Genomic DNA, 14,163 nt, shown 5'->3' with positions numbered 1-14,163 from the left:
TAACACACTACAGGCCCCCAACAAGATTTGTTGAAAACACAACACACTGACGTAAAGCCCACGACAGCAATGCTCACAAGAGGACAACCACTGCCTCTTGTCCAGGACCGGCTTGCCAGTGGGCTCCTACCACACGTACTTCCATGCAGGAAGGTGAAGCATGAATGAGATACTGACAATACGAGATGTGAATCAGATGGAAAGCTTAACTTTTTCCCCCAGTTTTTGACATTGAAAAGTTATTTTTTTAATTTAAGGCTTTAAGTTTATCCTCCTTTCACATTAAAGACAGGGAAAGAAAACTGTCAAAACCAAAAACGCAAATCATGAGCTTGGCACTTTTGTGATTCATTGAGAGGGTGTCTACTTTCTTACATTATATACATACATTTATAATGACATCAAAAAATGTTAGACTTGTCAGTACATATATTTGCATTTACATAATTTTTGTGTTTTTAATATGGGTTATTTAGTTGTTTGTATCCCGCCCCCCCCCCCCCGCCACTTTTGCTTATTTTTGGTTTCAGGCATTTCATTTTGTTCAAGCATTTCCTTTTAACTTGCACCTGTTTTGTGCCCAAACTCCCTGCATCTGTGGCTACATCTGTCTTTTTAAAGCAAGCCCCCAAATCACTAAACAACGCATTACCAGAGAAGAGAGAGAGAAAACAGCGAAAAGAACCCAAAAGATGGGGAGCAAACAATAAACTCAAATCTACAGAGAACCTTTACAAGAAAAATATTTCAGTACAGACAAGTGAAAATGATGTGTCAAAATCTCTTATTTCCATATTTACATTTATAAAAGAACTATACAATAGCATCATTGTTCAAATTCCAGCTCCCATTTCCAAAGGATGCTTGGTCCAGGCGAACACACGAGGGGAAAGGGACTCAACAAGAGCAGGGGTCCATGGAGTCTCTCGTGGCCCGGCCTAGACGAGGGGGTGAGGGCCAGGCAGCCTCCGTGTGTTCCCCGGCCGTCTTCACCTTGGGAATTCAGCTGCAGGTTTGCTGTGGATTGGCTTGCTAGCTGCTTGTTGTAGATATGCCATGCGGATTTTACCCTTTCGAAAATGAGATCTTCATGCCACTGGAGTGTGTCATTGGTAGGAAGAGAACAAAAAAATCATGCCAAATCATTTAGAAGATAGTAAGTGCCAGCAGGCTGAGGAAAGAAAAAAAATCATTTGCTATTTTTTAATGGTTCTTTTATTGCACTTAATTTTTTGTTATTGTTCCTTCTTCCTTTAGATAGAAAAAAAGATTCTGAAATAGTTCTTTTTATAACATTGTCTTTTATCCCCTTTTCTTGACAGGTGGGGAGAGGGGTTCTTTGAAATTATTTTCCAAAAGGACAGTTTCCTTGTACCCCATCCCTGTCCCCCAACTTTGGTCCTGTGGTCATTACCACCCAGTGGTCTTGCTTACAGACTTAACAGTTCCGGCAACGGGGCAGCGGGTCTGTCACAGCCCGAATCCAACAGTGCAAGGCACCGCTCACCCAGTGCCGCCGCTGACTCAGATCGGGCCTTGCTGGGTGGGATCGAACCTCCTCTTCTTGACATTTCTTCCAGAGTTGCAGGCAGAGAGGGAAAAATCCACAATATTAATCAGATCGTGAGGAGAGGAGGGTGAGGATAATGACAACGCTAGTTCCAGAGCAAAGTAATCAACTCACACGGGGGCAGACTTCCCAAAATAACCGGAGACACAGAACAGCTCACACGTCTGAATGTCTTGACAACTAGAGCACACGCATTTGTAAAGATCGAAAGGAGCTTCGAGTTGTTCATTTTAAATCATTGGAAGCCTCCGTGGCCCAATTGGTTTCTTAATTCAGAAGTAAAGGATAGGGCTAATTTTAAGCAGACGAACATGACAGGAAGAGCTCTTCCCCCATTCTAGGGGGTCTTAGGGGAGCTACGCAACACTCTGAAGGGCTCCTAGCTGCTTCCTTCCAGGACTCGAGAGTTCTCGATCAGTGGGTCAGCCTTTGCCAAAAGGGCAAAGAGCCTTGTTCTACCCAGTTATCTTGCTGCCTTGATGTGTGAGCTCTTACCCCACCATGGAACAAGCATTTTTCATATAGAATAAATGGAAAACCAGAGCGCACGGTAAGACAGTACACTCCAAGGAGAATGGACACAGGCTCGGGTTGGTTAAGCAAATGCAGCAGTTAAGCTTAGTGGAAATGAGCAAGTTAAAATGACTTGCTCACAGTGTCCAGTCTCCTAAAAAGTGGTTCCTATGTAGAAAAAGAGAAAAAGAAAAGAACCAGCAAGACACTACAAGGCAACAACAGAAGTCGGTTGCAACCTCCCCATGGTCTGGCTTCATGTGGGGCACCAAGCAAGGGGGCTCATGCATTTAGTCTGCGCACTGGGCGGGTGCAACGCTGCCACCGAGGCGTCATGCAAGACGGGAGCCCGAGGAGCCCCCGAGATCCCTCTCTCCCCTGTCCACTCAGGGCCAGCTGGACACCCTTCCAGCCCTAAGTGCCAAAAAATTACAGTGTGCTCCTCCTGCCCCCGCCCCACGTAATTCTAAATAAAAACAATACTGAAGCTCAAAATATGTATAAAGGCATCCCGCAAAGTTCTCGTTTCTCCCAAGATGACCACTTTGATACTTCTCTTTTGAAAGAACAAAAATTAAAAAAAAAAAATCTCCCTTTTAAAGAAAATCTCCCTTTTCTTTTAAAAGTTTTCATTAAAATGGCTTCATTAATGGCCTACGCCTATGGTTTGTTGGCCTAGCAGGTGACCCATTGGTGCAAACACTATTTGCAACAGTGCTACTTCCTGCTTTCCCCCAGTCCCTGTCACCTACAACAACCCTCTTTGGAGTCATTCTTGACAGCAGGCACTGCTGCTGCTTTGGGATCCAAAAGGGACATCTCCCATAATGCACCTGGCACAGAGTTCGTTTGCTTCAGAGCACAGGACCTGCGTCTACTACCCACCCACACTGACAGCCCTTAAGAGTAGGTGTGTAAGGAACAACTCTACCTGGCAGTCACACAGGGAAAAACAAGGACTGCTTGACCCTGAAGGACCAGGGGCTCCAACCAAGGCAGCTATCTGTTGCTGAAACTGGAGAGAAATGTGAAACTAATGTCCATTCAATTAAAAACGAATATTGAGGAACAATTAAGCCAGCTAGCATGTGCATGTAAACGACTACATCGCTCACGTCTAAATTCCCTTATTCAAATTCAGGGAACGGCAGATAAACAGCCATGTCCAGGTCTTCACTGCAATCCCGCTCATTTTTAAATGGAGGTCTGACTTTCCATTTCAGCCTGGCATACAGTCAACCTCCAGTGTCCAAAAGCTCGTGCTCCTTTTCAAAGTCGGTGTTTGAAGTTTAGATTGCATTATTTTAAGGGAAATCTATTCTACAGGGTGAATGGGTCCCCAGGAGGCCACGCCACCCTGTAGAGCCATGTATTTCTACAGGAAAATGGACTCTGAATACCAACAGGGTATTTCCTCTATTTCCTCCTACCATTAGGGTCCACTGTATTTCCTCCACAGATGTCCGAGCAGGAGGAAGGCAGGGCCCTGTGAGGAGGATGCAGAAGGACCCTCCCGTGGCAGGCTGACTGTGAGGGTTCCTCACATATCAAGTGCAGAACTGCCACGGTGAACTGTGAGAACTCACCATATACTGAGAACTGCCTGCCCTGAATTTTCGACATGAAAAAAAAATCTTTTTCTTCCATTAATGGGAAAGCACAACCATCACAGGTAGATGGTCGCTGTCTCCCTTTCACAACTGTTTCATTGGAATTCCCTCTGCTCACTAGGATTGGGAAGGCAATGAACTTTCTCATCATAACCCATAAGGTATCTCTGGATCATTACACAGTATTAGCACAATCCGTAAGCTTTGCATTGACCCAGTTTTCATCAATCTTTATGATGTCTGAAAAACCCGTACTTTTGTCTACAATATATGTTATATACATATCCATCTGTACAAAATTAAAACAAAGCTCTTCAGGTAACAACAGCCATCGTTGGTCCATAAAGCCTTTAGTTCTTTCAAGGCTATATATTTACCCACTGCTATCACCTTCCTATCTTTCCACAGTGAGTCATCACCACCTACCAAATACCCTTCACTCAACCCCTCCTACGGGGACCCCTGCTAGGCCACCTTTGACAGTGTTCACTTCCCCAGAGGGCTGAGTCAGGGAGCTGACCTTGGGTCTTCCTGGCCAGCCTGCTAGGTCTGAGTGAGAAGGTGCCTAACCCAGGAGTTGCTGAACTTAAAGGAATTAGGCTCCTTGTTTCCCACTGGGATATGCTCATGGAATTCAGATAAGCAGCAGCTTGGTTTTCCTCATAGAAAGACTAGCTAAAATCGATTCCATTTCCTAGTTCTACAAAAATCAAAAACAAAGCAAGACATTTACTCTTCTGAGAAAATATAATTAGTAATATCAAATTCCTTTCAAATTTCATCCAACTCGACATTCAAAAATTCAACTTTCCTTGTGATAAACTCAGATACGATCCTCCACATATCATTTATGTGAGTACCTTTTCTTTAACCTTTTCTTTAGTATGTCCTCTGAAATGGAACACAGGCCAAACAGAATTGCTTACGGTCAAAATCAGGCTCAGTAAGAACTTGTAACCCAAGTAACTTCTCATAGAGAGGAAATCACGGTTACTACACAGACTTATTAAAGTAACAGTGTTAATGTCGACAGCAGCTCTGCCAGGCATATGACCACTACTGCCACTGAATTACATTGAGAGAGCAAGTGGTGGGAAAGCGGGATGCGGTAATAGGGCTCCATAGTCTGAGGCGGGGTAACATGGTTGGAAGAGCTCAAGACTCCGCCTCAAATCCAGTCAACAAACTGTGTCACTGTTACCTTCAAGTTCTCTTCCTATTATCACCTAGAATTTCTCTTTCTGACGACCACCGCTATGATATTCACCTACTTCATAGGCATGTAAATAACTATATTGCTCACATCTCATTCCTACATTCAAATTTAGGGAATGGCAGATAAAAAGCCATGTCCACGGTGGGAACAGCAATTCTGTTCATTTTCAAATGGAAACATGAAATCCTCTTTTCATGTATTTGTTACCTTTCCTAAGATTTAGAGAAGATGCTACTAAAATGGTCCTGCACCTACTTGATTTTTCTAATGTCTAGTAAAAGCAACAGCCCTAAAAATCAAATCAAGCAGCATTATTATTCAAAACTGCACAGAGCCTATGAGTCTTCATGAGTCAACCAGGACCGAGGTTTGCAATACTCTGCAGCACAGTCCCTAGCTTTACTGTGTGTGTATAGGTGATGGAGAGGAAAAGGAACATGGGAGCAGTGGGCTTGTAAATAGATACAGATTTGGGGGAAAAGTTGGACATATCGGTGTGCCAAGAACCTACCTCCATTTTTCACAGGATTTCTCAGAGAAAAGTACTAACACTCCAAAGACTGAGAATCCATAAACTAACTGCTTCTGGAGTATGGGATTAACTGAAGTTACTACACATTACCTCACGCATCAGAATACGTTCAATAAAATAACCTACCAAATAGAGCATGTTTTTTCTTCTCGGGAGTTTAATGACATTGCTTATGGAATTCTTGTTTGCATTAAGCAAAGCTTGCAGACTCTATTATTCTGCTAGAAAGATTTCATCTAGACTTATATTGTTTTTTTTATCACAATTATCTTGACCAAACTTCATTATCGTTTATTCACACGAAGGTGCAGTCACACATGCGTGCACACTCACATAGACTTGTGCTTTTTACCACCTATTTCAGAGGAAATATGACTTAAGAAAAAATCTATAGAGAATGGCAGACATTGTCAGGGGTCAGAGTATAGCTGTTTTCTCATTTATATTTGAACAGTTTGTGTATGATACGACACTTCTTCCGCATTTAAATGACTCACAGTGTTCCACCCCAAGAAATGTGACTTTAGGAAAAAGCAATACTTCCCCTGAGCAGTTAATATGTTCTCCTTTAACCTAAAATTTTATGTACCCTCCAGTTCTTCAGGTGACTTTGCTACTTGCTTTTCTTTTCTTTCTAGTAAAACACAATTCCAGGAAGGATATCCAATGACAGTATTTAGAGCAATCTCTTTTACAAACTATTTTCAACTTCTGATCCTAAATGACCCTCTTTTGTGTTTACACTGAACTCAATGAAAAACTCAAAGACTTTCAGTTCAATTAGCAAATAACTTCTAGACCAATAGTCTCCAAAATTGCCCAAGTGAGGGGGAACCTAACCTGCATCATTGGGCATCCATAGCCTTTTGCAAAGTAGAAGTAGTTATTTAACGTTTAATATAAACCCCATGGCTACTATTAAAATCTAAAGCAAATTCAGATCCTCAGATAGCAACCAAGAGTCATCACAAAGAGCAGAGGCCCCTCCAAGTTCAAACTCCTAACATTGAAGAATCATTCGGTCTTTTCTTTTTTCTTTGCTTTAGGGCACAGAGATCTTCACATTCTCGTGTGCCTCCCTACAATGTTTTCCTTTACAGTAACTGCTGGGGTCACAGGGCACGGGAGGGGCATTGGCTTAGCGCAGCAGTACGCATGTCTGCACCGTAGTCCCCACTCGGCGGTTAGCAGGGGTTGTTTCTCATCTCACTAGGTGTCCACCTCCCCTTCCTTTTCTCTATTCTTCTGCTGATTAGACATCTCTCTCAGATATAAATAATCTGCACAGGGCTTAATCCACTTATATACACAGTGACAAAGGCTTTTCCATTTTTCCCCAAAGAAACATGCAATTCAAGCTGTGCGCTAGGCCAGGCCACTGTTTTGAGGTCCTGCTACAGAACAGTGTTCTTGTCTCCGAAGGCCAAGATGGCAAATTTGGCATTGTGTGTGGCTGGATAGCAAAAGATGCGCAGGACTGTTTTCCAGTCCTTGAAACTGAAGCTTCCTGATGCCAAGAAGGCTTAAGCTTGGGCACAAGCGAAGTTTATTTTTCTTGAAGCATGTTTATGAAAAAGTTCAAGGGAGCATTACAAAATAACAGATCATGGAACTACCATAATGTGCAGTGACTTTTTTACAGTAATATGGGACCAAGAAAAATTCTTGCTTGAATCAGGCTGGCCAAAACCAAACAACAACAACAAAAATATGTATGTATTTTGTCATTGTTGTTGTTGTTGTTGTTGTTAGGTACCATAAGTGACTCATTACCTGGGCAATGTTTTGTTAATACCACAATGAGAAATTCAAATTTGAGTTGCCCATTTTGTGTGTGTTTTTAAAACACAATGATGCCAAGACTACTGTTTCAGCAAACAAGTTCAAGTTTACAAGAATCTCTGTAGAAAGGAAGTACCATTTGATAAGAACTTTCCAAATTGAAGCCACTCAACAACTTGTAGGCTTACTCATTGAATCTTAATATGATAACAAAATTAGCAAAAAATGTTGAATGTATTTAAATCATCGTGTGGTTTGTTTTTCCTTCATAGTCAGTTTCTAGTAATATTTTATCTGGTTTCAATATTTTGAATTCAGGATTCAAAATGTAAAGTAGCATAAAGTTCATTAATTAATGCAACTATTCAGATAATTCAAGTAAAAAACTTCCTCTACTGAGTAACCAGATGGAGGCAAAGTGGGTTTTCAATTTAGGTAATGGTCTTATTTCCCACTGAAATTTGTTTTACAGATCTGGTTGGGACTTAATTTATCATAGGGAGTATTTGGCACAGGAAGTCTCATCTACAAATCATAATAATCAAGCCACCACAGTATGAAAAGATATAAAAAGCAATTATCCAATGAATATGAGCTATGAAAACATCTAACCTTGATATATTAGCTTTACAAATTTTGATCATAATTAAGGTTAATTTGTGAATATCTGCCATGTCCATTTGAACAAACTCAGTTCAGTGATCGATGCACAGTCCAAACTAAAAGGTCACTATGGAAACATACCAGTTAATGTGCAGTTAATTAGAAAATATTTAAGTATCACAATGCCACAGATTTCAAATTCCAATGTGAAACCAATTCAGTTGGTTAGGGAATTAATAACATTTTTTAAATCTATTTTTAATAAAATAATGAAGCTTTTCAAATTACAAAGCTACGTATAACGTGTTACGTGTGAAAAAATAATGAACAAATAAATTGTTACTTAGGTTGTGAAAATCTCAACAAATCAGTTTTGAACAGATACAAAGGATTTATATCCACTTATTTCCGACTACCTAGTTTCCTGATCATCATGTATAAAAAGCATTGCTCCTAAAAGCTGGAGCGTCTTCCCCTGAAGAACCTCTACTTTGTTCTCCTTAAGTTCGTGCATGTGAGTGCCTTCTCCATGTCCTGTTCTCCCACTAGCCTGAAGATGACATCTGAGGTTCCATGTCTCTTCTTCTCTAACCCATTTCTCAATAAAAATATTTACTTGTAGCAGTTTACTGCTCAACCTTGCAATCTCGTAGCAGGAACTCAAAACTTGGTTATGTAAGCAGAAAAGAGAAGTGCCAGAGCCACCGAGAAGCAGACATGCGCCGTTGCTTACTTAAATCCCCATCCTGTGCCCCCAAGGACAATAGCTGCTACCAGGATGGCACCAGCGATGGAGCCTATTATGAGATTGGTGGCACTAGGACCTGTGACAAAGGATCATGGGAAGAAAGTCATATGAGCCAACGACTGTCATTACCACAAGGGAAAGGCAGTTAAGCGGTTTCAGGAAGTAAATACCCTGCACAAAAAAAATCGCTAAAGACTTCAATCGCCTTTATCTCCTTAGCTTAATGGCGCTTCCGATGCCATGGAGAGCTTCTGCTGGGCTAGGAATGGCTCTACACCTCAAGCTTCTGCACAACTCAGTTCCTTTAAATTCACCTTCCACAGAATGTGAAGCGGCCGGCGCCGCCCGTCTTTCTTCTCCTCCTCCTTCCCAATATCATGACTCAAACAAGCGAAAGAGCACATCACGAACACGGATGCGTTGGAACTAGCTCGACCTGACTGGCCAATGAGGGCGGGAAAAGAGGGACAATATCCTAACCCAGTGCTCTTTCAAGCAGCATGCCAACTGGTCTGAAGACGACATTTTATTTTTTTTAATCCCCCACGTGGAAACAGTGCACATTTCAAAGTCAGAAGGGTGTTACTAATAGAGATCTGACTTCGATGCCTCGCGCTCAGAGCCGCATTTCTTCACTGTACAGACCCGTCGAGCGTTGAAACTACGGCAGGAGGTTCCAAAGACAGGATAGGAAGGAAGCACAAAACTCAACTGGGGAATTCTGTGGCAAATGGAAAAAAGATTCTGCAGGTTCAGTTGAGACTATCTTTCAAGTTCCCATGTGCAAGCTGAGGCTTGGAGATAGATTTTTAAAAGGGAGCAGAAAGGACGGCAAGATAGAAAACACAAGGTGGAGTTTCCATCAATTGTCTGAGTCAGAGGTGATACACAGGACAGCGCATCCTCTCTACTCACAGGAAAACGCCTTAGCTCGCGATTTGTCGGTGTAAGCGACATTAACTTTAGTACAAGAATTATTACGAATATCATCATATCCTTTGGGATGCTAATACATAGCTACAGGGCCCCTAACAGCTGAATATCCTGTTCCAGAAGTCACAAAGCCAATTTTGGTACTTTCCCCAAACCCCTCGACTTTGCGAATATATTCACTTCTGTAAAAAAATTCTCTTTTCTGCTCACATCGGTGTCCTCAACTGAGTACATAAACGGATGCCACTTTCAGCAGGACTAAAGTTGTGTGCGTCACGTGTTTTTAACTCTGAGACCCCCCGGTGCTTGCGAGGGCGAGTAGAAAGCTGGGAGGACAGCCGTGGTTAGGGGTGTGGGGCTGTGGTCTCTTCAGGCTCCTGGGCTTGTGACACATTCTTAGGACTAACCACTGAGGTCCTACGGAACACACATCTCAGTAGCCTTCAGAAATGCACGAATTCTAATAACCAGTAATAAGAAAGAAAGAAAAGCAGGCTGGTCACTCTGCATCCAGCACTTACTACGTGCCAGGTGTGATTCTAAGCACGTGACGAATACTAGCTCTTGGGATCTCACAAAAACCAACGAGGTAGGAATTAGGACTACCCCTGTTTAATAGAAGAAGAAACAGTGGCTTCTAGAATGTAGTGACAGAGGCAAGATTTGAACACAGATCTGTCTGACTCCAACGCTTGTGCTATAAATCAAGGGTCAGCAAGCTACAGCCCACCGGCCAAATCTGGCCCCACTTCCTGTTTCTGCGAAGAAATCTGACTGGAGGGCAGCCACACTAATTCATTTTCATGTGGTTTACCAGGTGCTTTTGCGCTTAGACAGCAGAGTCACAAGGTTGTGACAAACATCCTGTCGCCTGCAAAGTCAAAACTATTTACCTACTGGCCCCTTACAGAACGTTTGCTAACCCCTGCTCTACTGAAACATTCCATTTATATATATTTCCTTCCCGCACGGAAACACATTTTGAAACAAACATTGAGAAAATATTTATATTTCTGTGTACATGATGCTTTAGGCACGATTTGCACTTTACTAACTCAGAAAACAGGCTGGGATTAGAATCAATACATAATTCATGAGAAATGATTCCCGATTTACAATTATAAACTAAGGAGTAGAAATAAAAGCCCCCACTCCCCTCCCTCCCCAAAAAAACCCCAAACACACAAAAAAGCCCAAACCTTCCGTCCGTGGAATCCTTAGTGACTAAATGAACATGACACTATCAGCTAAGCCAGGAGGTGTTAAAACTATTTGTACTGTACTATTGCCGATTTTTTTTAAAAAACTATATTTATTATTTAGCAATTATGGCAAAATTTAGAAATCGAAGGAAAACAATCAGCTAATAAACTAAAATAGTGCATCAACCAAGGGTAATAACAAATCTATTTTTAGAAAAAAATACACTTATATGGACTTACCTGTCACAACCAAAAATAGGCACAAACCAACAAGACGGGAAGGGAGGATGAGAACAAAGGCTGGTAACAAGGACCATGCTTTACAACAAATGCCTTGCGGTTTGCCTATCTCTAAGGCTCAAAGGGAAAATTATTAAACTTCATCCCTTAGTTGGCACATTGCAGCAAATCACAATTATGGTCAATAAATAATCTAAAAAAAACACCATTGGAATGATTTTCTTTTCTTTTCTTTTCTTTTTTTTAAACTACCTTTCTTCAAGGAGGAATTTCACATAAACGTATATATAAAATTTCCCCTGGAAAAGGAATGTTACTTCTATATATAATCCAGTCAGCAGATCCAAGGTGAAATTTTACAAGACAGAGTTTGTTTTCTCTAAAGATGTTACCTCTGCCATACTACTCTCTTTTCTAACAAGTAAAGAGAAACAAAATATCTTTTCCCGTGTTTCTAGCGGCCGAGTTAACTAGCTTCACAGTCCCTACCAGTGGGATGTGAGTGCCAGTGGGATGTGAGTGAGCAGGGGCAAGTCAAGTCAAAGTCCTTCAAACCAGGGGAGAGAAGGTTCGAGTCATCTTCAACACAGAGCAGGACCTCTGGGCCTGTGTCCCTCTGACTGGGGTCTCCCAGACCCCGAATGGAAGAGCACCTGTGGGCTGTAATTACTGGGACTAAGGAAGAATGTGTGTCATAGTATCAACGTGCCCATCGTTTGGACCAGTTGAGTGCAGGGTATCCGGTGATTTCTTAAGATACTCGTACCTCATGCTTGGCTCACTGGGAAGTGTTCCCACCAGACCCGTGAACACAAAGACAGCACGTGAAGGGCTATTTCTGTCATCTGTAAATGTTCTCTATAATTAGAAGAAGAGGGAAACATTGCAATAATCTTTTGGTCTACAGGTTAGCAACCTCGTGAAAGCACTATCCCATGGAGCACTGACGGCTATTCTGAGGATGTGGGCCAAGTACAGAGCAACCTAAATAAAGGCGCCAGAAAAGCCTGTATTTCTGGGAGAGATCAACAGGCAAGTGGCACACAAGTTACTTATTAATGCACCAGCTACTTTTAAGACAAAACCACCAGATAATTTGCAATTGTTCACGGAAGGTTTTGCAGGGCTGGATAAATATCTCTTTCTTCTTCATAATCCTAGGTCCCAAATATTTATGTAAACTTCTAATTTGAATTATCTATTTTATATGAAAAAAATGAAGGCAATATCTTACATATCTTCTTTTAAAAAATTAATCCAGAGCCTCCTCTATCACTATAATTAAGTGGAAAAGGTATTAGTGACTATCATTCAGATTATCTTAAAACGACACTACGATGGTTGATAATTCCTAATTGGATATGGGGGTCTATTTGACTAGTGAAGACTGCACTCATTAAAGGAATCCTAATCAAACACTCGCATAAAAGCATTTTTTTGCCAATAAAAAATAATGACAATAAAATGTCTGTATCTTAAAATTACTTTTATAAGTAGAGGAGCAATGGAAGCTTTTGGACCATCATCTTAATTGTGAAGACATCATAAGCACCCCAATCTTATTTTATGCCCCACATTGTTCCAGACAGGAGAAGGTTCTTCACTGCACGAGAAAACCACATGACACAAACACATCCAAATCACACCACAGGTTGCACTAGCACGGGAAACACGTCAACGAGACAACACGTGGTAGGGGTCAGGGACGAAAGGTCAGCTCACACACCAGGAACCAAACAGAAACACTCTGAAACTCACAAAGATGCTTACTCTATTCCCCACCCTGTGCCTCCAAAAATCACCCCCAGGGCCAGAATGGTGCCGGCCACAGCACCTATTAGCCTGCTTGTGGCCATGTTCACTGTGTGGAGGGAAAACGGAGATTTTTTTTTTTAACATAGGAAATTAATTACACACTGATTTTGCTAACACACAAAATAATCTATTTAGGAAATGCTTTGAGAGTCAGTTAAATACTGACATCTTTCCTTTAAGATTTGAAATGAAGGTCTATGTACACACTGAAAATACTTAAGGCTAATTTCGATAATTTTGAGGATAATTTAACTTCAAACTCCACAAACCCTTCTTAAAAACATCATCTCTTATAAATACACTTAACCACATAAATAATCTAATTGGCGTTAGAGTTTGTTCCTACAAGGAAGGAGTTGGGATTAAAATGTCTCTTAAACTGCGTAACAGCAAGTCTGGGTTTTAATTACAAAGTAACAAACCATTAGTATACTTTATAAACTTCTCACACTGCAAAATATGCCTAAGAAGCTACGTGTTCTTAAAATTCAGAGCTTTTTATCCAATTCTGTGAAAATCCTTACAAATATAAAACAGAGTATCTTTGAAATGAAGTGTATTTTCACCTGGAAGAGTGCATTTCACATAACTCTGTCATGTTTGGGTTTCTGCCCCAGTATTTGGGCATTTAGGTTTTTTTGTTTACAGTTTCCCGTGCATCAACTATTCACTGAGAGAAGAATGAAGGTCGCCGGGAAGCTTCCGAGCGCCCAGGAGTAGATTGCTGCGTGGAGACACTCCATCCCCGCACATCCCCACTTCCCTGCAGAGATTTCGGAGATGGCAAGAAGGGCCTGCAAGGACCACAGGTCCCCAGGCTGCTCTCCACAGGCAAGATGCAGTTCAGGGTTGAAGCAGGAAGACAGGTTATTTAAGATTGAGTGGGGGGGGGGCGGTGCAAGCGTGTGGACACGTACACACTTTACCTCATCTCCACGCAAATCAAAGTACTGGCTTCACATCACTTTACTACTGAAAAGAGAGATTCACTTCGGTAAGGCTGCATCGCACAGACTGTGAGCGGCGAGACAATGACGCAAAACAAAGAACCACAATTGGAACTCACAATTTTTTAAGGCTTGATATTGGGTTCATTGACCTTTTTGTCTAACTACTCTCCCACAGAAGAAAGAGAACCTTGGATCTCCAGCCCTGGGAGCAGCTGTACTGCATTTTCTCACAGGGCAAACTATATGAGTGAGACTCTAGTTTTGTCATTAGGTAGGCACAACCTGAGTTGTTCTTAAAAAGCAAAAAAGAAAGAAAGAAAGAAAGAAAGAAAGAAAGAAAGAAAGGAAGGAAGGAAGGAAGGAAGGAAAAGAAAGAAAGAAAGAAAGAAAGAAAGAAAGAAAGAAAGAAAGAAAGAAAGAAAGAAAGAAAGAAAGAAAGAAAGAAAGAA

At 41.5% G+C, this 14,163-nt stretch overlaps 1 protein-coding gene across 1 annotated transcript in view; it reads right to left on the bottom strand.

The window, feature by feature from the left end:
- Nucleotides 1-529: 529 nt before the first annotated feature.
- Nucleotides 530-14,163, bottom strand: part of ADAM23 (ADAM metallopeptidase domain 23) — a 166,552-nt gene continuing 152,918 nt past the window's right edge. Inside the window, exons 25-26 of the mRNA XM_026492101.4 lie at nt 8,560-8,650; nt 530-1,573 (exon numbers count right to left, since the gene is read on the bottom strand). Of these exons, the coding sequence (XP_026347886.1) occupies nt 1,525-1,573; nt 8,560-8,650 (140 nt within the window). The 3' untranslated portion in view covers nt 530-1,524. The remainder of the gene's footprint in view (nt 1,574-8,559; nt 8,651-14,163) is intronic.

The sequence above is a fragment of the Ursus arctos genome, unplaced genomic scaffold (genome assembly GCF_023065955.2).
Source record: "Ursus arctos isolate Adak ecotype North America unplaced genomic scaffold, UrsArc2.0 scaffold_1, whole genome shotgun sequence".
Lineage (NCBI taxonomy): Eukaryota > Metazoa > Chordata > Mammalia > Carnivora > Ursidae > Ursus > Ursus arctos.
This window is presented reverse-complemented; position numbering and strand designations above follow the sequence as displayed.